Source organism: Monosiga brevicollis, genomic scaffold (genome assembly GCF_000002865.3).
Source record: "Monosiga brevicollis MX1 MONBRscaffold_27 genomic scaffold, whole genome shotgun sequence".
Classification (NCBI taxonomy): domain Eukaryota; class Choanoflagellata; order Craspedida; family Salpingoecidae; genus Monosiga; species Monosiga brevicollis.
In genome coordinates, this window is record NW_001865064.1 from 360895 (window position 1) to 383716 (window position 22822).

General features: G+C 59.0%; 3 protein-coding genes across 3 annotated transcripts in view; 2 read left to right on the forward strand and 1 right to left on the reverse strand.

Annotated features, from left to right (window-relative positions):
- Positions 1-1843, reverse strand: part of MONBRDRAFT_28597 (uncharacterized protein) — a gene marked incomplete at both ends in the record, with an annotated part of 3943 nt that extends 2100 nt beyond the window's left edge. The window contains 4 exons of the mRNA XM_001749044.1: positions 69-180; positions 251-1088; positions 1219-1296; positions 1633-1843. Of these exons, the coding sequence (XP_001749096.1) occupies positions 69-180; positions 251-1088; positions 1219-1296; positions 1633-1843 (1239 nt within the window). The remainder of the gene's footprint in view (positions 1-68; positions 181-250; positions 1089-1218; positions 1297-1632) is intronic.
- Positions 1844-2066: 223 nt separating this feature from the next.
- MONBRDRAFT_38546 (uncharacterized protein) lies at positions 2067-3750 on the forward strand. The gene is made up of 6 exons (XM_001748984.1): positions 2067-2224; positions 2359-2526; positions 2629-2694; positions 2770-2915; positions 3039-3300; positions 3440-3750. Exons 2-6 carry the CDS (start codon positions 2389-2391, stop codon positions 3545-3547), a joined length of 720 nt encoding a protein of 239 aa, XP_001749036.1. The 5' UTR covers positions 2067-2224; positions 2359-2388; the 3' UTR covers positions 3548-3750.
- Positions 3751-5657: 1907 nt separating this feature from the next.
- MBCDH11 (uncharacterized protein) lies at positions 5658-22476 on the forward strand (the record flags this gene model as incomplete). The annotated part of the gene is made up of 7 exons (XM_001748985.1): positions 5658-5723; positions 5762-5845; positions 5868-5914; positions 6009-6224; positions 6368-6429; positions 6565-6650; positions 6784-22476. 7 exons carry the CDS (start codon positions 5658-5660, stop codon positions 22474-22476), a joined length of 16254 nt encoding a protein of 5417 aa, XP_001749037.1.
- Positions 22477-22822: the final 346 nt, after the last annotated feature.

Consider the following 22822-nt stretch of genomic DNA (forward strand, 5'->3'; position numbering starts at 1 on the left):
GATGCCCTGGTGGCGACGAGCAGAGGTTGGAAGCTTGGCAGGACGAGTGGCAGAGGTGGTGGACGCACCGGGACCGATCTCTGGGTTTGGTGAAGGGGTGGTGTTACGCGCAGGTAGAAAGGCACCGAACGGAGAGTCAGGTTGTTGGTGAAGGGGCTGCGGCGAGTTGGTGGTCTGATTCTGAGTTTGGGTGCGTGAACGAGCGTGGGCATGACTGTTGTTGGCGGGTGTGGCGGGGGCGGAGCCGGACGGGGCCGAAATGGTGTGGTGTCGATTGGGGGCCGATCGCAGTTCACTGGGGCGCACGGGGTATTGGGAGGGCTGGCCACCAACAGACTTGTTGCGGGTGTGGCCGCGGGGGCGCCGGGGGCTTTTGGGGCTGTGGAGAGGGGGAGGTGTGCTGCTGTTCTCGTGCAAGCTGCGGGAGGACGCGACGAGGGCGTGCTGAAGCTCCTTGTCGTGTGGAAAGGTGTGGTGAGCTGGAAGGAGGCTGAGGCGCAAGCTACGGCTGCTGGTTGAGAGGGGACCGTTGACAAGGTCATCATCCTCTTCGAGGGATTCGTTGCGGTAGTGGCTGAAGCTAAAGGCGTTGCGATCCAGAGAGCGACGGCTGCTGGGAGCAGCGGTGCTGTGGTGCCGTTGGTGATGGGAGTGGGACGCTGATGGATTCTTCGCAAAGGGATCATCGGGATTGGTAACATTAATGAGAGAGGTTTCATCGGAGCGGTGCAAGCGATGCCCGCGATGATGAGCCGGGGATGCTTTGGACCCCTTGTTCCGACTGCCTGTCTTTTCAGGGCGGGGCGAGAGGAGGCCGGGGTTCTGTTTTGTGGTCTCTTGCGGCAAAGCTTGCTGCTGATGCTGCTGCTGCTGCTGCTGCGAGGCCGGCAAAGGTGCGTCCGTATCGGTTGATCCTTCGTCCAGATCAATCTGGATGGCGGTCATCCGCTGCAGATTTCCAGCGGCGGGCGCCGTGTCTGAACTGTTTGGTGGAGCCGCCATGCTTGCAGGCGAGTCTGTTCTCTGCTCCCTGCTCGTCGACTCTGTCAGCCCAACCGATTCAGGCTGCTCACTCGGCTCTGCTGGCTCTGTTCAAGTGTCAAGGTCCAAGGAGCAAGCGCGCACGGTCGAGCTCGAGAAGCGGAGAAACGTGAAGAAACGGCGCTTGCGCCGGTATAACGGGCTGAAGCGGCTAGAAACCTCTCGGTCGTCCCGCACCGAGCCACGGGTGAGCGTGACCAATGAGGTGTTTCAAGTCCACCGGCGGGGGGGGTGGGGCGTAGTGGGATCCAGGTGCTGGGGTGGCACACACGGGGGAGGGAGGGGGAGGAGTAGTCGCCGCCGCTGCCGTGCTTTGCGAACAAGCCGGCTAGAGATGAAGGTACGTTTGGTCACCGCTTCAGAGAAAGTGCTGGCTGAAGCAAATGTGTAAAGGGTGTTCAAAGGCAAAGTCAGAGAATGCGGATTTGCCCGTGCGAAAATCAGAGACGAAGTGTGCTCGTGCGCCAAGGTCACAAAAGCACGCGCACGATGTTACAGATGTGAGAGCGTAAAGTATTTTACTCAATTTAATATCAAAAGGAAGGCGACAACAACTGTATTTTACAACACGTGTTGCTCAGAAATACTGACAATGCCAAAGGTGAGAGTGAGAGAGAGAGACAGAGAGAGAGAGAGAGAGAGAGAGACAGAGAGAGAGAGAGGGAGAGACAGAGAGAGAGAGAGAGAGAGAGAGAGAGAGAGAGAGCGCGCACACACGTGTGCTTGAGCTGCCGGGCGCGCGCTGCTGGTTGCTCGCAAGGGGTGGTGATGGCAGCGCGTGGGTGAGGGGCGAGGGGAGCATGCTAGAACGTCAACGTGTGGTGGGGCGGATGGCGAGTCTTTATCAACCCCGAAAAATTCTCCATGGATGTCTCATCATTGGCCGCATCGTGCTTGTCCCTGTTTCTCTCTCTGGCTTGATCTGTCGCCTGCGCTGGCTCAGGACAAGGCCAAGGCCGCAGCTGCGGCGGCGGTCGCTGCTGTGCAAAAGGATGGATTCTTAGACTCTCGCAAGGGCCCCACCCCTGGGCTGGTGCCGAACAAAATTCGCCGGCGCGAACTTTATGCTCAACAGAAGAAAGCGAAAAAGGCAGACCGTCGCGTTCGGCGCGAGGCCCACAAGCGTGACGCTTCCTCCACCGCCGGCGATGCAAGTGCTGCTGCACAAGATGGTCAACCTCCGGTGCGGTCTTCAGCTCACCTTTTGCATCGATCCCGTGGTGGCCTTGTGGCAACCGTGCAATTTTCTCTTGACTCTGGATGCGCCAACCATTGCCCACCCCAATGCCTCACGGCCATGTGCACATTGCATTGCAGGCCAAGCGGGTGCCCAAGACGCTTGACAACATGCGTGAAAAGGACGATACGATTGTGGATCCAGAAGACGATGAAGTGATGCAAGACCAAGCCACCGATGAGCTGGCCAGCTATTTTGACGGCAAGGAGCCCAAGGTCCTCATCACCACCAGCAACAAAGCCTGCGGCGTGCGTCCTTGCCCAACCTTGACATTCAGACGAACCCTCCGTTGCGCTCTGTCTCTCTGTCGTGCGCTGGCATTCACCCGTGGTGTGGTGATGCGCTTTCAGGATGCTTACCAATTTGGCGAAATTCTGGCCAACATGATTCCCTCGGCTCAATTTTTCAAGCGCAAGGTCTGCTTTCCGCAACGCTTTGCCTTGCTTCATTTGATGCCCCCCCCGCGTGCTCATGATTTTTCGGGTTGTTAGGGCTTTGAACTCAAAACAATCATTAAGCAGGCCATTGCCAAGGGCTTTACCGATGTAATGGTCATCAACGAAGATAAGAAAAAAGTCAACGGCCTGGTCGTTTCCCACCTCCCCGATGGTCCTACTGCCCACTTCAAAGTCACAAAGTGTGTAGCTCAGAGCGCGACCCGTGTGAAAATTTTGGCCTCGCTTCCATTTCCCTAGTCCTGCACCCTCTTGGCTTTTACCCACATGCCCTCACTTGTAACCCTTCTCCTCGACCCCAAAAGCATCAAGTATGCCAAAGAAATTCACAACCACGGTGCATCCACCATGCACTATCCAGAGGTCATCATCAACAACTTTCACACCCGCCTTGGTCACCAAGTGGGCCGCCAGCTGACCGCGCTGTTCCCGCAAGTGCCCGAATTTGAGGGCCGCGCCGTCGTCACCTTTCACAACCAGCGTGATTTCATCTTTGTTCGCCGGCATCGGTACATCTTCCGCAACAAAGAGCGTGTGGGCTTGCAGGAACTCGGACCCCGCTTCACGGTTTGTGACTGTCACCGTTTTTTGTTTTTGTTCTGGGGTTGCCTTTTTCGCCTATTTCGCCAGCTGCACACACACACACACGCACACTTCAGGTCTCACGTCTCACGTCTCGTTTGCGCTTCATGCTTCCTGTTGTTAGCTGAAGTTGCGGTCTCTGCAAAAGGGAACCTTTGATACCAAATTTGGCGAGTATGAGTTTGTTTATCGCAGCGAATTGGGCACTGGTCGCCGTAAATTTTTCCTCTAGCCGCCAAGCGGCCCTCTTTTTTTTTTCTCCGATCTGGGCGCAGTCGTCTTCGCCTGGTGTCGGCCTTGTGTTCACTCGCTGGCATGCCCCTTTTGTAACAAGCACTCTCTGGTGGGCAGCTTTGTTCGGGCTTGCTGGATTCCGTTTTTTTTCTATGCTTCCGTCTATCGTCCGCACTTGTTCCGAATCGACATTGCACTTGCAAACCGCCTTTCACATGGTCTTATGATAATCATGCCTGCTTGGGATTTGGCCTGTCTCGTCAGCCCAGTCCTCGATTAGAGAGACACGGCATTGTGTTATCTTGCATATGAATGGTATTGATCAGAGAGAAAGCCAGCGATAGAAAGACCAGAGACAGAGAAAGCCAGAGAGAACAACTTGGCTTGTTTTTGCGCGGCACGCTGCATTTTCCTTATGAATTTGAGCCAGATCCCATGTTTCTGAGTCTTGGCCACTTTGTTTGATGGAGACTGCTCCTCCGGGTTAAGGTCGGAGAAGACGCTGCTGCGCCCATAGCTCAACTGTTAGCGCCAACTCTGGGCTTCCAACTGGCCTCCAAGACTGCATCATCCCTGTGTCCCCAAACTGACTGACAAGCAGGACTCTGAAGTCATGATGAAAATGTAGCTAACGTTACACTTTAATCACACCCATGATCAACGCAATGACATTTATTTAGTATGACATTCGTCACACTCTTCTTTTTTAAAAGTGTATTGAAAACTACAGTTGAAAGTGGAGGAGCATTGGTGCTACCAACTGTAACTGTGTGTCTTTCTCGAAATGGCAGCCGGGGTCCTTGGTTCCTGGCTTGATGCCAGCGCACGAATCCGAGCACGATGACCATCATGCTTGAGCAGCCTCGTCTGCTGGACTCAACTCTAATATCCGTGGCAGCTTGCGGCTGGCTATCGATCGCTATGGCATCGCTGGAAGGAAAGGGGGCGTGGGCCAAATCAGCACTAGCAAAAAAAGGAAAAAACGCTCTGTCCCATAGAGGGTCAGAGGTGATGAACCCACAGTCTCAACAACGCGCCCTACAACAAAGCCTTTCCAAGCCAAAGCAGAGACGGTGCACGACTCGAACACACCCACATCAGTTCAGTTACGCGATAACACACACGCGTTGACTGTGCGTGTGTGACTTTTCCTCCTCTTTCTCTTTGGGTAAGAGGGGCAAGGCTGCTGGTGCATGTGGTGTAGAGAAAGTGTGTTTTTTGGGATATTTTCTTGAGGCAAAACCAAGGGTAAAGCAGAGAAGGCTTCTGGTCTTGTCTTTCCGTCAGAGAAACATCAGATCAATGGCTTGAGGAAAAGCGCTTCGCTTCAAAACGGCAGCGACCCTCTGTTCATACACGCCCGTGCTTCTTGACTGAGCACCCGTCTGATCTCGCACACACGCTGGCAGCGCCCTGGGCCACACCCTTGGCCCTGCCCGTTGCCGTTGAAAACCTGCCTCGCAACCGCCGTGCTTGTGTGGAGCCCCGTGCCACATCTCGCTTGTCTCTCTGTGTCTTTCTCTGCCTCTCTTGCTGTCTCTGTCTCTTTCTCCATCTCTGTCTCTGTCTCTTTCTCTCTTTCAATTTGCTTGTGTGTTCTGTATTTCTGGTTTCCTCCCAGTCTCTATCTCTCTTGTTGTGCAGCTCTTTCCCTCTCTCTCTGCCTCTGTCTGTCTGTCTCTCTCTCTCTCTCTGGCGTCGTCGTCGTCGTCATCCGAGGGCTCATCAGGTTGTGCTCTGCCACTTTCGCTGCACAGGGTCCCTGCCCATCTCGCCGCCCTGTGTGCACTTGAGGCTGAGGTTGTGCCTTGGGTTTGCTTGTCGCACTATCGGCGGCCCGGAAACCCCCAGTCCCATTGCTGGGCTGCTGGGGGGCCGCGCCGAGTGAGTGTGCCCGTTGTTGTCCCGTCGGACTGCGTTGTACCTTCCAACTCGCACACACACAAGCAGAACAAGCAGAAGAAAAAGAAAAAAACGAGAGCTGTGGTCGCAGCGTTTGCTTGCACTTCGGTCCTTTCTTCTTTTCCCCGAGGATTATATCAGGGCTCAACGAGCCTCTTGTCGAGGTCATCATGGCCTCTTCAACGCGCGTGGCGTCAACCCAGAGGATGGCGCCCCTGCTCCTTTTGCTTCTTCTGCCCTTCCTGGCCCACACCGCCGTCGTTACGCCCTTGGTGCGTTCAAGCCGACCAATCTCCTCCGTTGAATTCAGAGCGCATTAACCACTGTGCCCCCACCCCCTCTCTCTCTCTCCCTGTGGCCATATGACTTGATTGACTCACGCTTGTTCCTGGGCGTGCGGCCCTGCTCACTGATAGGCTACGCAAAACGGCCAGCTCAAACTGACTCTCACCCCCGAGTTGTTGTGCGTCATAACATTGCCCCTTGATGAATCCCCGCCTCGCTTTCTTCCTCGGCCATTCACCGGCCGCCTTGTTATGCTCGTGCTCGGACTATAGGCTACACGCCGAGGATGACTCGCACAAGCTGACTGCCCCCGACAACGCCACGCACGCGTGCGACCTGCATTGCACCGACATCCCCAACACGGCTTCACAAGCTCAGCGGGATTTCTGTGAACGGCGTTGCAGCCCTCAACACCGCCAACGTCGCTCCGGTTGCATCGCCGACGGTGGTCACAGTGCCTGCTCTTCAGACACTTTTTGCGATTACTGGTATGCTGGCTTGAATGCACAATGGCCCCAAATTACGGTCTGCAAAGACATCCTGGATAGGATTCCTCGTCTCATCCACTTTGATCGTGCACCTGTACCTATTCATCTTTTGCATCCATCAGGGACGGATGCTGGCCTTGCAGTGACTGCCGGGACATTGAGAGCTTCGACTACGCCTGCCCTGCAAAATGCTCGGCTGATGAAGGTTGGCGTTGGCGCTTTGTATTTTTTTTTTTTATCTTCATATTTTTTTTTGCCTTCATCACAAATTTCGTCCCCCCCTCCCTCTCCCATGCTGTCAACGCCCGCCTGCTGCTTCTAACATCTTTGCTGTGTCCAGGTGATTACATTCAAGTCACTCTGCCCACCGCCTCGGATGCGGCCGCAGCCGGTTATTACTTTGGGCTTGAATGGCGTGAAGTTGGTGTACGTTCCTATTCTCAAGGAGGCGCATCTCCATGGAATTTGGGTGGTGTCATTCTTTTCTTGCCTCTGGCTCCCACCGCTTCCCACTCCACCTTTGCTTCTCTTCACAATCATTCGTGTGGTGCCCCTGCAGTCCGTCGACGAATACATCACGGCTTATTTGGTCCCTAAAAATTCAGTGACGCCCATGTACACCATTGTGACCTGGATTGACAAGCGCGTGGGCCAATACTACGGCTGGCGCATGCCCGAAACCACGCCGGCGGGTGAATACTGGGTTGCCATTGTTTCAGCCCATGATCCCACAACCGTCATTGGCACTGGCCCTGCTTACTCCACGTCCCTCGGAGATACAGGCTTTGAAGTGATTCCCTACTACTGTGAATCCCATGACGACTGCGATGGTGATGAATACTGCGATGCTTATGGTTCCTGCTGGCTTTGCAAGGACTGCTTCCTGGAGCGTGACAGCTTTGATGGCGCATGCCCAGCCCACTGTGGTGGAAACACTTTTGCGCATGGCACGGCTTACCCCACCGCCGACGAGGCGACAGCCGTGGGCAGTGACGTGGACATTATCCGCCCCGGTTGCCCAGCCTACCAGGCTTTGCAAACTTTGCGCGCGCAAGCTGGGCTGTCCTTTGCCCCTTCGTCTGGCAACATGTACCCCAACGTTGTCTCTGCTCGCATGGCATCTCGCCTCAAAGTCCTTGCCAACCTCGTGCCCCGCGTATTTGGTGAAAGCGCTGCCGTGCTGGTCCTCGATGCCTATCGAGCTGCCCCGCTGGTTGCAGCCGAGGCCACTTTGCACAACACAGGCCGTGCAGCCCTACTCACCGTCATCAATGTCACCGCCTCCCTCGACGATGAGCTGGCTGCGCTTGCCTCGGTCTGCGCTGATGCCGGCTTTGACTATGTCCTCTACAATAGCTCTGCTGCCATTTACGTCTCGGTCATGGAGGACTCTTGCGACCGTCCCATGGACTTGGCCTTCTTGATCGACGCCTCGGGCTCCATCGACAAGCCAGAGTATGGTGGTCGCAATGGCACCTTCTCCCAGCGCGTCATTCCCTTTGTCAAGAACGTCGTCCGCAACTTCAACGTCTCGTCGGAACAAACCCGCGTATCCGTCACCACGTTCTCCTCGGGCTACAACATCTCCTTCTTCTTGGACGAGCACTCTGACCTCAACAGCGTCCTTGCTGCCGTCGACACTATTGCTTACACGGGAGGCGGAACCTACACCGCGGCTGGACTAGAGGCCATCCGCACCCAGGTCTTCACCGAATCCAATGGCATGCGCCCCGCCAGCGAGGGCGTCCCTCGCGTTCTCATTGTTGTGTCCGACGGTGCCGCGTCGGCGGGCTATGAGCCCGCCTCGGAAGCTGCCCTTCTTCACGAAGATGACGTGAACGTCATTGCCGTGGGTGTCGGCAAGGCCATGAATCTGAACCAGCTCCGAGACATGGCCACCGGCAGCGGCGACAGCAACTTGTACACCATCAAGTCGTTTGATAAAATCTCAGCCATTGTTGATGAAATGAGCTCGGGCGCTTGTGATGAACCTGCGATTCTGGCCACGGGTCTCACCATTGAAGCCACGGTCCAGGCCTGTGAAACGCTCTTTTACAAGCCCCAGTGTGCTGATCAGAACAACGTTCGCCTTGAGCTGACCAGCGCTACGGGTGCCGTCAACCTCTACGCAGCCCGCTCCACCCAGACTCCCACGGAAGCGCGTCACGAGTACGCCAGCACGGGCTCTAGCCAAGTCAAGTCGATCGTGGTCGAACCAAATGAGGATACCCTCTACGTCGGCATTCACGGCACTGCCCTGGTGCCTGAGAGCTTTTCCCTGACCGTGTGGACAGACGTCTTTAGTGGCACCGCCGACCCTGTCATCTCCCGTGCCGAGAATGCTCCGATTGGCTCGATCGTCTACACCCCCAGTGTTGCCATTGCTGGCACCTTCACCTTCTCCTTCGCTGGCTCCGTCTCGGCTCTGGCGACTTTTGCTGTCAATGCCACGTCGGGCGTCATCACCCTCATTGCCCCTCTGGACCGTGAGGTGATTGACGTGTACACCCTGCAGCTCGTGGCTCAGAGCCAAACCCTCGAGTGTGTCAAGGGCAGCGTTGACATAACAGTACAGATCGCCGATGTCAACGATAATGCCCCCGTACCCTTGATCCCGAGCTACGATCTAAGCATCGCGGAGAACGCAGCCGTCGGTACCCTTGTCACCCAAGTGCTTGCCACCGATGCTGATGCTGGAGTCAATGCAAACCTTGCCTTCAGTATTCCTGCCAACGTCATGGCCTTTGCCATGGACGGCACCACCGGCCGCCTTACCGTGGCCAGTCCCCTCGACGCCGAAACCCAGAGCACGTACACGTTTCAGGTGACAATCGCCGATGGCGGGGCACCAGCCCTCGTCACGAGTGTCCCCGTCACCATCACCGTTTTGCCCGTCAACTGCTCTGCTGGCAGCTTCAGCACCACTGGCACGTACCCCTGCACGGCCTGCCCTGCTGCCCACTACCAACCGGGCACGGATCGTACCCAATGCCTAGCCTGCGGCTGCCCTGCCAACTTTTACCGCCAAGGGTCTTGCACTGCCTCCTCGAATTACAACTGCCTGGCGTGCCCGGCCAATTCCGAGGCGGCCGCGGGCGCGACCCAGCTCTCACAATGCCAGTGTTCCAGCGGTTATTATCGCTTTGCCTTGGGCGCCGGGAGCTTTGAATGTCGGCCCCATGTCACAAATTGCGCTGATGGGCAGTATTTGACCGGTGAGGCCACTTCTACCTCCACCCGTACTTGCACCGATTGCACCCGAGCCAGCAGCTGCGGGCCCAGCGAGTACCTGGCGGGCACTTGCAGTCTCAGCTCGAACACCGTTTGCACCTCGTGCTCGACCTGTGCCGCTGGAACTTTTGTGGCCACCGCCTGCGCCGCCAAGGCCGACACTGTGTGCGCCCCCTGCACGGATTACGACAGTGATTGCGCCGCCAATCAGTATTTGACCCACCTGTGCAGCTCCACAAACACACTGTCCAATCCGACTTGCCAGGACTGCATCACCAGCTGCGGTTCGGGTCGCTACCTCACGGGCACGTGTGGTGGCGCCGACGGCACGGACTTTCCTTCGTGCGCGGATTGCACGCCTTGCGCTGCCGGTCGTGAGTATCAGGTGCAAGCCTGCAGTGCCTCTGCCGACCGCGTCTGCGCGCTCTGCACGACCGAGTGCGGAGACGGTCAATATCTCTCCGGACCCTGTACCGTGACTGGCCCTGCGCCGACGTGTGTTGACTGTGTCACCGAATGTGCTGCGGGAGAGTATCTGACCTCCGATCCCTGTGGTCCCACGAGTGGCCCGGTCTGTGCTGCCTGCGATCCCAGCTGTGCCACTTGCACCGGTCCCCTTGGCAACGAATGCACCGCGTGCCAAGGCGAGCAGCACCTCACCCCGAGCGGTACCTGTGCGGACGACTGCCCCGAGGGATTCTTTCCCCTTGAAGGTGTCTGCACTGCGTGCGACACGCTATGCAGTTCGTGCATCAACGCCTCCTCTCACGGCTGTGTCAGCTGCGATGACCTTGCATACCTCCATGATGGCGGCTGCGTTGAGACCTGTCCTGCTGGAACTTGGGCGAATGACGCCACTGGGAGTTGCAGTCCTTGTTCAACGTGTGCTGAAGATGAGTGGCAGCAATCCGCCTGCTCCGCGACCAGTGATGCTATCTGCAAGCCCTTGCTCGAGTGCGAGGCTGGAGTGGCATTTGAGTTGACCGCACCCACACCCACGACGAACCGACAATGCCAGGTGTGCCGCTCCTCTTGCCCTGCCGGCCAAGAGCTGACCGGTGATTGCATCACCAGCGATCGGGAGTGTGCTTCGTGCCCCAACCAGACCTACAAGGCGATGGCCGGCGCTGGCGCTTGCGAACCCTGCTTGACGGTGGGTGCTTGCAGTGATGGATACTATCTTGCCGGCACGTGCAGTGATGGCGTGTCTTCAACGCATTGTGCAGTGTGCCCCACCTGCGGTGCCGGTACCTACCGTGTGGGCGAATGTGGCGGCACCAGCTCCTCGACCTGTGCCCCTTGTGACGAGTGCGGTCCGGGTGAGTTTCAGGTGTCACCTTGCGCCAACGAGCAGAACCGCGAGTGCGCCGCGTGCACCACGGCGACCGATTGCATCACTGGCCTTGAGTACCTGGCCGGCACCTGTGGTGGTACCTCCACTCCCACTTGCACTGCTTGCCCGACAGCTGATCAATGCGCCATCGGGGAGTACTTGGCGGGATCGTGCACCACTGATGGTCCACCACCCGAGTGCACCACCTGCACGCCATGCGCTGCTGGTGAACACGAGGTTTCGCCCTGCACGGCTACCAATGACCGCGTCTGTGCCCCCTGTGTGGCCAATTGCCCCTCGGGTCAATTCCTGACCGGCATCTGCCCTGGAGATCAAAGCACCACCTTTGCCCGCACGCTGGTCGTTGATGGTATCAGCTTTGCCGTCCTAGACGGCACTGACCCAGCTAGCAGTGACATTGCTGGCCAAACTGGCGCCCATACCTTGCCGGCTGGCTGGTCCTTTGCTGCCGCCATCTCCGCCAGCAGTGCTCAGATTGCCTCGGCGGCCGCACAAGCCGCTTGGGGAACCACTTGCGTCGCCATCGCAGGGGATGAGGCCTTGCAAACAGCCCAGGGTACTAGCCCGGGCACTGCTTGTGCCTGCGAGCCCGCCGATTCGTATTTCACTTTCCTTTCTCAGACGAGCCAAGCGGTGCCAGGAAGCTGCCAAATGCGCATTCTCGTGGCCTTTGTCCCTCCCGCTTGCTCTGCTTGCACGGCCGAGTGCGGGGAAGACGAGTTCCTCGACGTTATCTGCTCGGGTCGTCAAGACAGCGTCTGCCGCCCATGCACCGTCTGCACGGCGGGTGAGCAGTATGAAGCAGAGGCCTGTGCGCCAGCTGGTCCGGGCACGGCTGATCGCGAGTGTGTAGACTGCACCTCGTCGTGCGCGGCTGGTGAGTATCTGGATGGCACCTGCACGGCATACACCACGCCAACTTGTGAGGCCTGTTTGACCTCGTGCCCTGCGGGCTATTGGTTGGAGGGCACTTGTTCGGGTGGTGCGGACCATCCCACTTGCCAACACTGTACCGTCTGCCAGTCTGGCGTTGAATTCTTGACGGCCAGCTGCACCGCCTCCTCTGATGCAATCTGTGACACGTGTCTCACGGCCGATGACTGTGCCGGCAAGAACCTGTTCCTCGCGGGAACTTGTGGCCCAACCAGCGGTACCACGTGTGAACCTTGCGTGACGAGCTGCACAAACGGTGAATATCTCGCTGGCGTCTGCGATGACGGCCTTGAGAAGACGTCCTGCGAGGCTTGTCATGCTAGCTGTGAAACTTGCAACGGTGCTGGCGCAAGCGCCTGCACCACGTGTCCCTCGAACATGGTCCTTGTGCGCAACGCACTTGACTCGGCTGGCCACTGCACCAGCGAATGCCCCAACGGACAGGCGGCCGACGCTAACGATGAGTGTCAGGACTGCGATGACAGCTGTGCAAATTGCGCACTGCCTGCCAATGCCAGCGCATGCACATCGTGCCCCAGTGGAGCCCCCTTCTTGACCGCTGATGGCACATGTGTTGCAACTTGCCCCAGCGGCTATTTCGGTCATACGGGCCTTGGCCAGTGCCAGCCGTGCGGTGAATGCGATGCAGAACAATACATTGCCACACAATGCGGCAGCACCACCGCCACCGTCTGTGCCGACTTGACGGTGTGTGAGCCCGGCACTAGCCAAGACCAAGCCGCAACACCCACGACGGATCGCACTTGCGCGCCTTGTGCTCAAGGCACCTTCGCTTCATATTCCGGGGCTCTGGCATGTGCTGAGCACACCGCTTGCATCGCCGGTGTCACCTTTGCGTCGCAAGCCCCAACCACCTCCAGCGACCGTGTATGCACTTCCGTTGCACCTGCGTGCACTTCTCAACAGTATGAGACGGCCCATCCGACACTCACTAGCGACCGGACCTGCGCCACCCTCACAACTTGTGGCATTCATCAGTTCGTCAGCCAGCGTGCTACGGCTTCAACGGACCGCTCGTGCACCAACTACACGGTCTGCAGCAGTTCAATGTATCAGAGCGTGGCCCCCACGGCCACCACTGATCGCGCTTGCGCTGACGTGACGACTTGCTCTGCTACACAGTACGAAACTGCAGCCCCGGACGCCAGCAACGATCGCCAGTGCGCTGACGTGTCGGCACCCTGTGCTGCCGGTGTTGCGTTTGAAACGGCAGCGCCAACCGCCACATCTGACCGCACTTGCCAAAGCTACAGCCCAGCGTGCAGCGCCCCGGCTTCCTTTGAATGCACGGCGCCAACGCCGACGAGCGATCGTTTGTGCTGTGCCACTACACCATGCGCGGCCTCGCTTGAGTACCAGGCTGCTGCGCCCACAATGTCCACGGATCGCGCGTGCGCCAATGTCTCAGCCTGCGACCCCGAATCCTTTATCAGCATGCCTGCAACACCCACCTCAGACAACGTTTGCGCGGCCGCCACGGGATGCGAACCCTCTGAGTTTGAGAGTGGCGCTTTGACGGCCACTTCAGATCGCGCTTGCACTGAGTGTGCAGTATGCGATGCTGTTTCCACGTACACCCTGGCCAACTGCAGTGCCTACGCTGACACGCAGTGCGCTCCTTGTTCCACGTGCGGTCTAGGCTACTTTGCCGCAGACGACTGCTCACCTTTTGCTGACACGCGCTGCCAATCTTGTGCAGACTGCGGAGCAAATCAGTTTGTTGCCACGGCATGCAGCAGCACGGCCAATACAGTCTGCAGCGACTGCTCCAGCTGCGCAGCTGGTGAGTACCGTGCTGCCAGCTGCAGTGACAGCTCTGACACCATCTGTCACACCATTTCCACCTGTACCGCATCTGAGTATGAGCGCCATGCGCCCACGACCACGTCCGACCGTGTCTGCTTGGCCGTCACCACTTGCACGAGCGCGCAGTTTGAGGCCTCCGCGCCCACGACCACCTCCGATCGTGTCTGCCTGGACGTGCGCAGCTGCTCCTCTCCGCAGCTGTACGAGGCAGCAGCTCCCACTGCCACCTCGAACCGTCAGTGCGCCTTCCTGCGCAACTGCACGGTGGAGCAGTACGAGTCTGCAAGCCCCACCCCCACGTCAAACCGTCAGTGCACCCCGTTGACCGAGTGCAACTTTGGCGAATTTGTTGGCACCGTCCCGTCAGCAACCAGTGACCGCGTGTGCGTGCCCTGCCCGGCGGGCACTATTGATCACGATAGCATGCCCGAAACTGCCTGTCAACAGCTGCCTTCAGGCTCGTACGCGCCCGCCGGCTCCTACGGCACCCCGGCCAGCTTTGTGTGTGCGCCCGGCTCGGCGGATACGGATGCCAACCCGGCTACTGCTTGTGCTGGCTGCTCTGGCGAGACCTACCAGAATCTGGCCGGCCAGACCTCGTGCAAGGCAGTCGCCCAATGCTTGGCTGGTGAGGAAGAGAGTCGTGCACCAACACCGACATCCAACCGTCTTTGCGACGAGTGCATCGTGGGCGTGACCTTTAAAGCCGTTGCTGGACAGGCTGTGGGCTGTGCCAACGTATCTCAGTGCGCGGCTGGAGAGCAACAGCTTGCTGCTCCAACGCTCATCTCAGATCGCACGTGCGAGGCTTGCCCAGCCGGCACCAGCAAATCAGAGCCTGGACAGGCTGTTGATTGCGAGGCTCACCAGGTTTGCGTGGCTGGCGAATACGAGACTGCGGCCCCCACGAGCTCTACGGATCGCGCTTGTGCCGCCTGTGACGCAGGAACCACCGACGACGATGGTGTAGCCACGACCCCGTGCCAAGCCTGCTCTGCAGGAACTTTTGTGCCCGCGGGACAAGCTGGCTCTTGTGCCAGCCTCCGCTGTGCCCTCGGTTGGGCTGATAAGGATGAGGATCCCACCACAGCGTGCGAGGCGTGTACGGGTGGCGTCGACTTTGCCGACGAACGCGGAGCCACGGCGTGTCAGCCTGTGCAAGCGTGCGCGGCAGGTACCACCGAGGGCAGCGCGCCCACCACTTCAGCCGATCGAGAGTGCGTAGCATGCCCCAGTGGCACCTTCAAGGCTGATTCGGGATCGGCAGCTTGCATTCCTCATACCAACTGCACGCAGCTTGGCCAGTACTACGCCGCCGTTGGCACGGCTACGGCGGACAGCCAGTGTGCCCCGTACACGACCTGCCAAATGTGGCAGTATGAGCTTCTGGCACCCACGTTGTTCCAGGATCGTCAGTGCCAGAATACAACGACATGCACGGTGCTGGAGTTTGAGTTGAGCGCTGCCACGGCAACATCAGATCGTTCTTGCGACGCCCTCTCGCCGCCTTGCACCTCCAACCAGTACGAGGCACTGGCACCTTCAGCCACATCCGACCGTGCCTGCGCGCCGCTGACCACGTGCGCAAGCTCAACTGAGTATGAGCAGGTGGCGCCGACTAGCAGCACCGATCGCGCCTGCGCCAGCCTGACCACGTGCGCCTCGGATCAGTACGCCTGCCTTCCAGCAACGCCCACTTCGGACCGCAGCTGCTGCGCTGTCCAGACCTGTCTCGCCAATCAATACGAGTTTCGCAGCCCCACTGCTACCAGCAACCGTGTGTGTGCTTCCTGCTCGGCCTGCACCACTGGCTACTATGAGTTTGAGGCTTGCAGTTCAGGCAGCAACACCAACTGCCAGGCCTGCACAACGTGTGCCGCGGGTGCCTACGAGACCCAGCCTTGCCAAGGTGGCTTGAACCGTGAATGCAGTACCTGCACTGCGTGCGTGCCAGGCTCGACCTACGCTGCTACTCCGTGCAGCCCCACCCAGAATCGGGCGTGCAGTCCTTGCACCCCCTGCGCCACGGGCGAGTATCGTACCGCGCTCTGCACGGTGGATGCCAACACGGCGTGTGCGCCTGTGTCCCCTGCGTGCGATACATCCTCGGACTTTGAGCTTGCTCAACCCACGACGACTACCGATCGCGTGTGCCAGGCTCTCACTGAGTGCAGTGCGACACAGTACGAGTGCCAGGCCCCCGATGAGCGCCATGACCGTCAGTGCTGTGGTATCAACACCTGCAGCAGCGGCTACACAGCTACCACGGCTACGGCTACCTCGGACGCACAGTGTGCCGACCTTACCGAGTGCGAGGCTACCCAATATCAACAGGTGGCTCCCACCGCCACTTCAGACCGCGTGTGCACCAGTCTGACGACATGCACGGAAAACGAGTACCAAGCCACGGCCCCTGGCCCGTCTAGCGATCGCATCTGCCTGCTGCTGAGCACTTGCGGGGCTGGCGAATACGAGTGCGTGCCCGCCACCGCAACCTCCAATCGCCAGTGCTGCGTGCAGCCTCTTCAAGCCCAACCGCCTGTGCCTCGATTTGATGTGGAACGTGCCTTTGTGGCTGGTACGCCGGTCTTGGGTGCTTCGGCCTCTACCGGCAGTTTCAGCTACGAAGCCAGCGCTGACTTGACTGCTACAGCTGGCTTGCCCGTGACCTCCGAGTACGAGGTTTCGGCTACAATCGGTGATGTCACAGGCCACGCAACCATCAACATGGGTTTGCCTGCTGCTGCTCGCGTCGAGGCCATTCTGGCCATGGATGGCGACGTTTTCCCCGAGCAGCCCTTGGTCACGGTGGCTTTTGCCGTGTCCGATGCCAATGGCGGCGCTCAGGTCACTAGCACTGACGTCGCACTCGTGCTGGTGCACAGTGACGGCGTATCGGAAGTCACAGCCACCTGTATCACGGACGCTGCGACCGGCACGTGTGTGGCCCGGCATGCCGTTCCTGCTCACTGGTTTGCCCCAACCATCACCACGCTAACCGTGCGTTATGGCCTTGCCAGTGCGGGTTCCGCTGGTCTGGCCACCCTGCAAACGGTTACACTGCAACCAACGCGTAGCCCGGCCGTTGTGGAGGACGTTTTGCTGGCCCTCCCTCGTGACAACGTCTACGCTGGCGACACCTTTGTTGTCAGCGCACACGCTAATTTCAGCTCCTCCGTCAACGCCTGGGCCCTCACCATGACGCTCGGCGAGGGTCTTGAGCTAGTGGGCGTGGAGTATGACCACGTTCTCTGGCGTGCAACGACCAGCATTCACTCGCTCAACCGCGGCCTCGCGGCCGTGGGACAGCTGGCATCCTACGACAACGCTGCCCTCACTTCTTCGGTGCTCTTCAACGTCACCGTTCGCGTGACGGCTGCCGTTGTCGATGCCGACGTGGCCATTGACTGCGCTGTCAATCACGTGGCAACCGTTGAGGGCGGCCATGTTCTGCCCGGCGGGCGTACCGCCAGCTCACGTCGTCCCACTTTTGCTGATCGCTACGGCGTGCAGTCTGCCGTTGCCGGCCGCGTATATGTTGCCAGCACCGCCGACCTAGGTCTCTTTGTCGTACCCGACACGGTCAATCTGTTCAACACGGCATTCTTGGACGGTCACGACGTCAGTGCGACCATGGCAATTCTTGGCGTCACACGCCAGGGCACCCTGCGCAGCATCACCGATGGCATCACGTGCTCCAGCGAGTCGAGCTTGGTCACGGCCTCTGTTGATTGCCGCACGCTTTCTCTGACTGCGGCCAGCGCCACCACCGTTGAGCCTTCGCGCAATGTTGTGTTTAACGTGGGTGACAACTCAAAGTCGACACAGGTGCGCGTGTGGAGCCCAAGCACGTTTGCCATGACCGTCTCCGACGACGAGCTGAGCCCGGTGCAAGGCTGGCTGGATGCTGACAATGGCTGCCAGCAAGTGTACCAACGAGCCGCCGTGACCGTGCGTGCCAACTTCGAGGCCCAAGGCAGCAGCGCCATCACCGACGCCGACGTGACTGCCTTTGTGCAGCTCCACTCAAGCGATGCGGCCACAGCTGGCGTAACGCCCGTTCTGCACGGCAGCCACATTGTCGGGTATGACGTACAAGGCGTGGCACCAGGCACCGTGATCGTGGAGGCGCGCACTAGCTCCGGCACCACCTTGGCGTCAGAGGCCGTCACTGTAACGGCAACGCCTGTTTTGCCCACTCGCCTTGATCTGACCCCAGTGGCGCAGATTCGCGTCACCGTACCTGGTTTCCAGCGCGGAAGTGATGGCATTGCCCAAGCGACCGTGGTCTCGAACCTAACAACAGCGGCCCCGCGCGCCTATGTACACGCCACCCTCATTACTTCGGACTCGCAGCGCCAAGCGTTGACTATCGATGATGGTCTTGCTTTGACGACGAGCAGCGCCAGTCTGCGGGTGGATGGACAAGCCATCATTGGCCAAAGCCGCTCCAATGGTGCCCTCTTTACGGCGTCGTGGACGACCGCTACCTGTGCCGCAGCTGCTTCGCTTCAAAGCACGGTGCAGGTTGTTGTTGACCTGCCGGCCGTGGCCAGCATCACTCTTGCCGCGAGCTCCACAAGCCTGCGGGCTCCTGGTTCCGTTCTCGCCAGCCTGGCTGCCACCTCGCACCCGAGCTGGGTCGATGTGTCAGTGACCGTGGCGTTGACGGACGGTACTTCACGCCCCGCCGTAGCAGCGGATGGCATCAGCCTGTCCGCTGCCCCGGGTGGCATTGTATCCGTGTCGAACCTGCGCGTGACGGCGGCCACGGTCGGCGCCACTGTTGTGACCGCCACTGCTGGCAACGGAGTCATCGCCACCCTCAACTTTGCCGTGGTTGATGCAGCCTCGTACACGGTCGCCTGTGATGATGTGACAGGTCAGTCTGTGACGGAGCTACGCACCGTGCATGCCAACGGCTTCTACGAAGCGTGTGAGGTCAAGCTCACCGCTTCGTTAACGGATGGCTCCGAATTAACAAATCTTGCTGCCGAGGCGGCTTGGTCGGCTATGCCTGCTTCTGCCGGCTCTTTTGTCGCGGGTTGGTGGCGACCGAGCCAGCTTGGCAGTGCAACGCTCACCGCTTCCTTGGTCGGCACGGCGCTTGGTTCAATTGCTTTGGACGTTGTTTCAACCACGGTGGCTGTGACCGGCATTTCTCTCGAGCTGCCGACTCACGTGTCAGGCGAATACGATGCCGTGCAAACGCTGCCGTTCAGCGTCACGCTCGATGATGGCACCGTGATTACATCTCCCCAAACCCCTTTCCTCCCAGGCAACCTCTTGGCCGCCTCGGTTAGTGGCGCAGGTGCCGCTGCCGTGGCCGTGACCGCTTCGGGGGTAGCTGACGCCCTGGCTCTACGATTGATTGGCTCAAGTTCCGCCCCGTTCACTTTGGCTGTGGCCACGACGGCCGGGACCCCGGTGAGCTCCCAGATGACAGATGTTGTCGTCAATTTGTTGCCTGGCGTACACGACGCAGACCTCGGTACCGCCAACGGCTTGCCTCTGGGTCAACCGCAGGTTGGTCAGAGCCAGGTGGCCGACCTGCGCATCAACGTGGGAACCGAGTCTTTGGTGGAAGCGCGTCTGCGGGTGACATTTTCAGAGCACGTGCGTGTCCTCAGTGTGTCGCGTGCAGCGGCTACAGTGGATGGCACTTTCACGACGGTGGTGGGATCAACCGGTGAGGTGACGATTATTGCAGCGCCCGCCTCGAGCGCCACCGGTGTCGTGTCGCTGGGTGGCCTCACTTTGGCCATGGACAGCGCCGGCGATGCATCCGTGCTCGTATCCATCCTGCGACTTGAAACGTCAGCAGGTGTCGTGGTGCCCAGCTCGGCGCCTGTGGACGCTGTTGCTGCTTCGTTTGACTTTACCGTCAGCGGCGACAGTGGAGATCGACGCCGCCGTGATGTTGCCACGACCGCCTGTGCCAACCCTCCCTGCGCCTCATGCGCGGGTGGTGCGGCACACCAATCGGGCGACGTGGACGGCAACTGCATTTTTGATGCCAGCGACATCACATACATCCAAACAGTTGCGCTCGCCACCCTGCTTGACCCGGCGTTCCCCGACACGCTATTGCAAAACCAGCAGGCCAACCTCGATGCCGATGGTGACGGAAGCTTTGATATGTCAGATGCCGATTATTTGCTCCGGGTGTACTCACGCCTGATTTTCTTTGTGCACGACTTGACTGTGGCCCCTGTCTCAACGGATTCGGGCTGTCGCCTCACCATCTCAGCCTCGGTGGTCGGTCGCAGTGACTTGCCTGCCAGTGCTGCCTCGGTGAACCTTTTCTTCGACGTCGAATCAACTCTGGGTGGCTTCAGCTCCCTGTTTGCGGCAAGCGAACTGGAGGTTGGCAGCGTGTTTGCCTCCACCAAGGGTGCCAATCATCAAGGAGGGCTGTGGCAGGCCGCCGCAGACGTCGAGACGCCGGGCCGGTTCCTCGTCATCGCGCGTACCCCAATGAACCTGACGGGCGAGTCAGGCATTACCGTCATCCAGGCCTCGTCGCCCTACTCGTCAGCCAGTACTGGCAATAGCAGCAGTGGCAGTGGTGGCACCATCAACGTAGGAACCGATTCGTCCCCGGGTGGTGGCTCTACAAGCCTCACAACAAATGCTCTGAACGGCCGTGTGCGCGTGACATCAGGAGCCGGTGATGCGCCATATGCTTACTCGCCTCTCAACATTGAAGTATCGGCGGGCAGTGCTGGTTTGGCCCGTGTATCGCTGACCGAAGGCTACAATCCGCTCGTGTTGTTTGAGAACGATCTGGCCACAGGCACCTGCCACGCTCAGGCCGTCGTTTGTACTGCCAACGAGTATGAGGTGGCGGCACCCACGGCTACGACATCGCGCTCGTGCATGCCCCTGACCACATGCGCTGTTGCAACACAGTTTGAGTCTGTGGCGCCAACGAGCACATCAGATCGCTCGTGTACCAACGCCACTCAGTGCACGGTTGACGAGTATGCTGCGCAGTCGCTGACGGCCACCTCGGATCGCGTCTGCAATCTGACCTCTGTTTGTGCGCCCGAGCAGTTGGTGTTCCGAGAAGTGACTGCGACCTCAGACCGTGTTTGCCGCAACAACGTGACCTGTGACGTGGGCTCTCAGTATGAACAGGTCCCCATGTCCCTCAGCACGGAGCGTGTATGTGCTAACCTGACCGTGTGCAGCGAGTACCAAGACACATTGGCCCAGCCTACCCCCACCTCTGACCGAGTGTGTGAAGACATTGACTTCTGCGAGTCAAACCCCTGCCTCAATGGAGGAGTCTGCGTCAGCCTGGAAGCCACCTTTGAGTGTGTCTGTCCTCAGGGTTTCACGGGCGACACGTGTGAGCTGGTGGACTACTGCTCCTACGACGACTACTGCGGCATTGCTGCGGGCCGCGCCTCGGCGTGCATCAACGACTATGAGAAAGAGGCCATCTTCTGCACGTGCACGGCAAACCATGCTTGCGGCTGCTGCGACAGTGCGCCGAGCCCATTCCCTTGGGTTGTGGACCAATGCCCCAGCTGGACGCCTTCGCCGACGTTGGACAAGTCCTGTGAGTCCTTTGACAAGATTGAGTCGGACGCTAGCCGTTCCAACTCGAACAGTGGCACCAACACCCTTCAGGAGAGCTCGGCGGCCATTGCTGGGCTGGCTGCGGGCGTGGTTCTGGTGCTTTTGGTATTGATCTTTGTGGCGGTTCGCTACCGTCGCTCCCAGCGCTTCAAGCCGGAGGATGACGACATGACCACGTTGATGATGCACAACAATCCCGTCTTTGAGCAGCCCGTGCCCGTGGATGCCTACATTGGCAGCCACAAGCGAGCAGCTGGCTTTGCTGGCATGCGGTACCACGACAATCTGCTGCAACTGGATGATGCCCAAGTGGGTGTGGTATACGATCTGCTTCAGCTTCCGCGCCCAGCCAAGTGCATGCTGCAGCCGTTGCAGGGTCGCCTGGACATGTTCCTCAACCGCTACGTGCCCCCTGCAGCCGCCGAACTAGGCTCCATGGGCGAGGCTCACCCCATGCTGGAGGAAAGCCTGGCCTATCTTCTCTCGGCTCTTGTTGATACGATGATGGAAGAAGCCTTGGACACCTCTGCCAGTCTTGCGCAGAATGAGGTACCCGAAGCCGAGCGCGCCGTCCTTGCGTGGGCCGAGCCCGCCAAGAGGGGTCGCGCGCTTCGCATCAAGGATTTTGCGGGCATGAAGCCCATGCGCTGGAGTCCGTATGTGGACCCGTCTACGGGCTTGCGCGAGGAGGCTGAGTACGAGGATATGTCTGCTTTCTTCAGTCGCCCTACAATTCGTCGCAAGGGCGTCATGGCCAACAACGGCTATGACGTTGCTCTGCACGCGCAAAGCGGGGAGTATGACTTTGCGTTGCCGCAAGACGAAACGACCTATGATCTCGCCGCCAAGACCGGCGGCGATGTGTATGACGTGGGAGCTCGGCTGCACGAGCCTTTGCAGGGCTTTGACGAAGCACCGTACTACATGGCATCTCCGGAAGCGACTTACACGGTTGCGTCTCCCGAGGTTACATACTCAACGGCAACGCCGCAGCATGGGCACGATGACGACCGACGCTACTCATATGCAAGCGACGTTTACTCACAGCGCGGAAGCAACCCATACCTCAACAAAACTGATGACTATGAACAGGCCAATTACGGCATGCCTTTGTATGACGATCATGATGACGACTATGACGATGCGTCCACGCTTCGGGTGCCGCAGCCCAACTTGGACGACGACTACGATAACATGGTAAACGCGCATCAGGCATCAGAACCGCAACGCTTGCAACAAGCTTCGCGCCCCATCGAGGTGCGCCCGGGCTCGGTGCGCTATTCGAAGCGTGATTCAACCGCTGATTCGGCCGAGATTTAAAGACATCAGCATGGCTTCTTCTTGGCATCGACGGGTTAGAAGCGTAAGCAAATCTTTTGCTCGCGACTTGAATTCTTTCGTCGTTTTTGTTTCGTTCTCGTTCCCCTATTTTCTTCTCTTTTGCTTCTTTTCTTTGTGACGTTTCGTGTTGAGTCTTGTGGTCATCAAGGATGAGTAATCAAGATTCTCCATCAATGTGTTCTTGGCATCTTCTGATTGACATGCCTATTTTGTCCTGCGGGCATGACGTCTGTGCCCAGCTGTCCCCGCTGTCCAACTTTTCGTTTTATCCCTGACCCATCCCTCGCTTTGGTGGAGCACATCAGAATCAAACTCGCGCGATACA

Coding starts and splice junctions, on each gene's coding strand:
- MONBRDRAFT_38546 (XM_001748984.1), top strand. CDS start 2,389: ATGCGTGAAAAGGACGATACGATTGTGGATCCAGAAGACGATGAAGTG. Junction 2,695..2,769: donor CTCAATTTTTCAAGCGCAAG/GTCTGCTTTCCG, acceptor TCGGGTTGTTAG/GGCTTTGAACTCAAAACAAT. Junction 2,916..3,038: donor GCCCACTTCAAAGTCACAAA/GTGTGTAGCTCA, acceptor CGACCCCAAAAG/CATCAAGTATGCCAAAGAAA.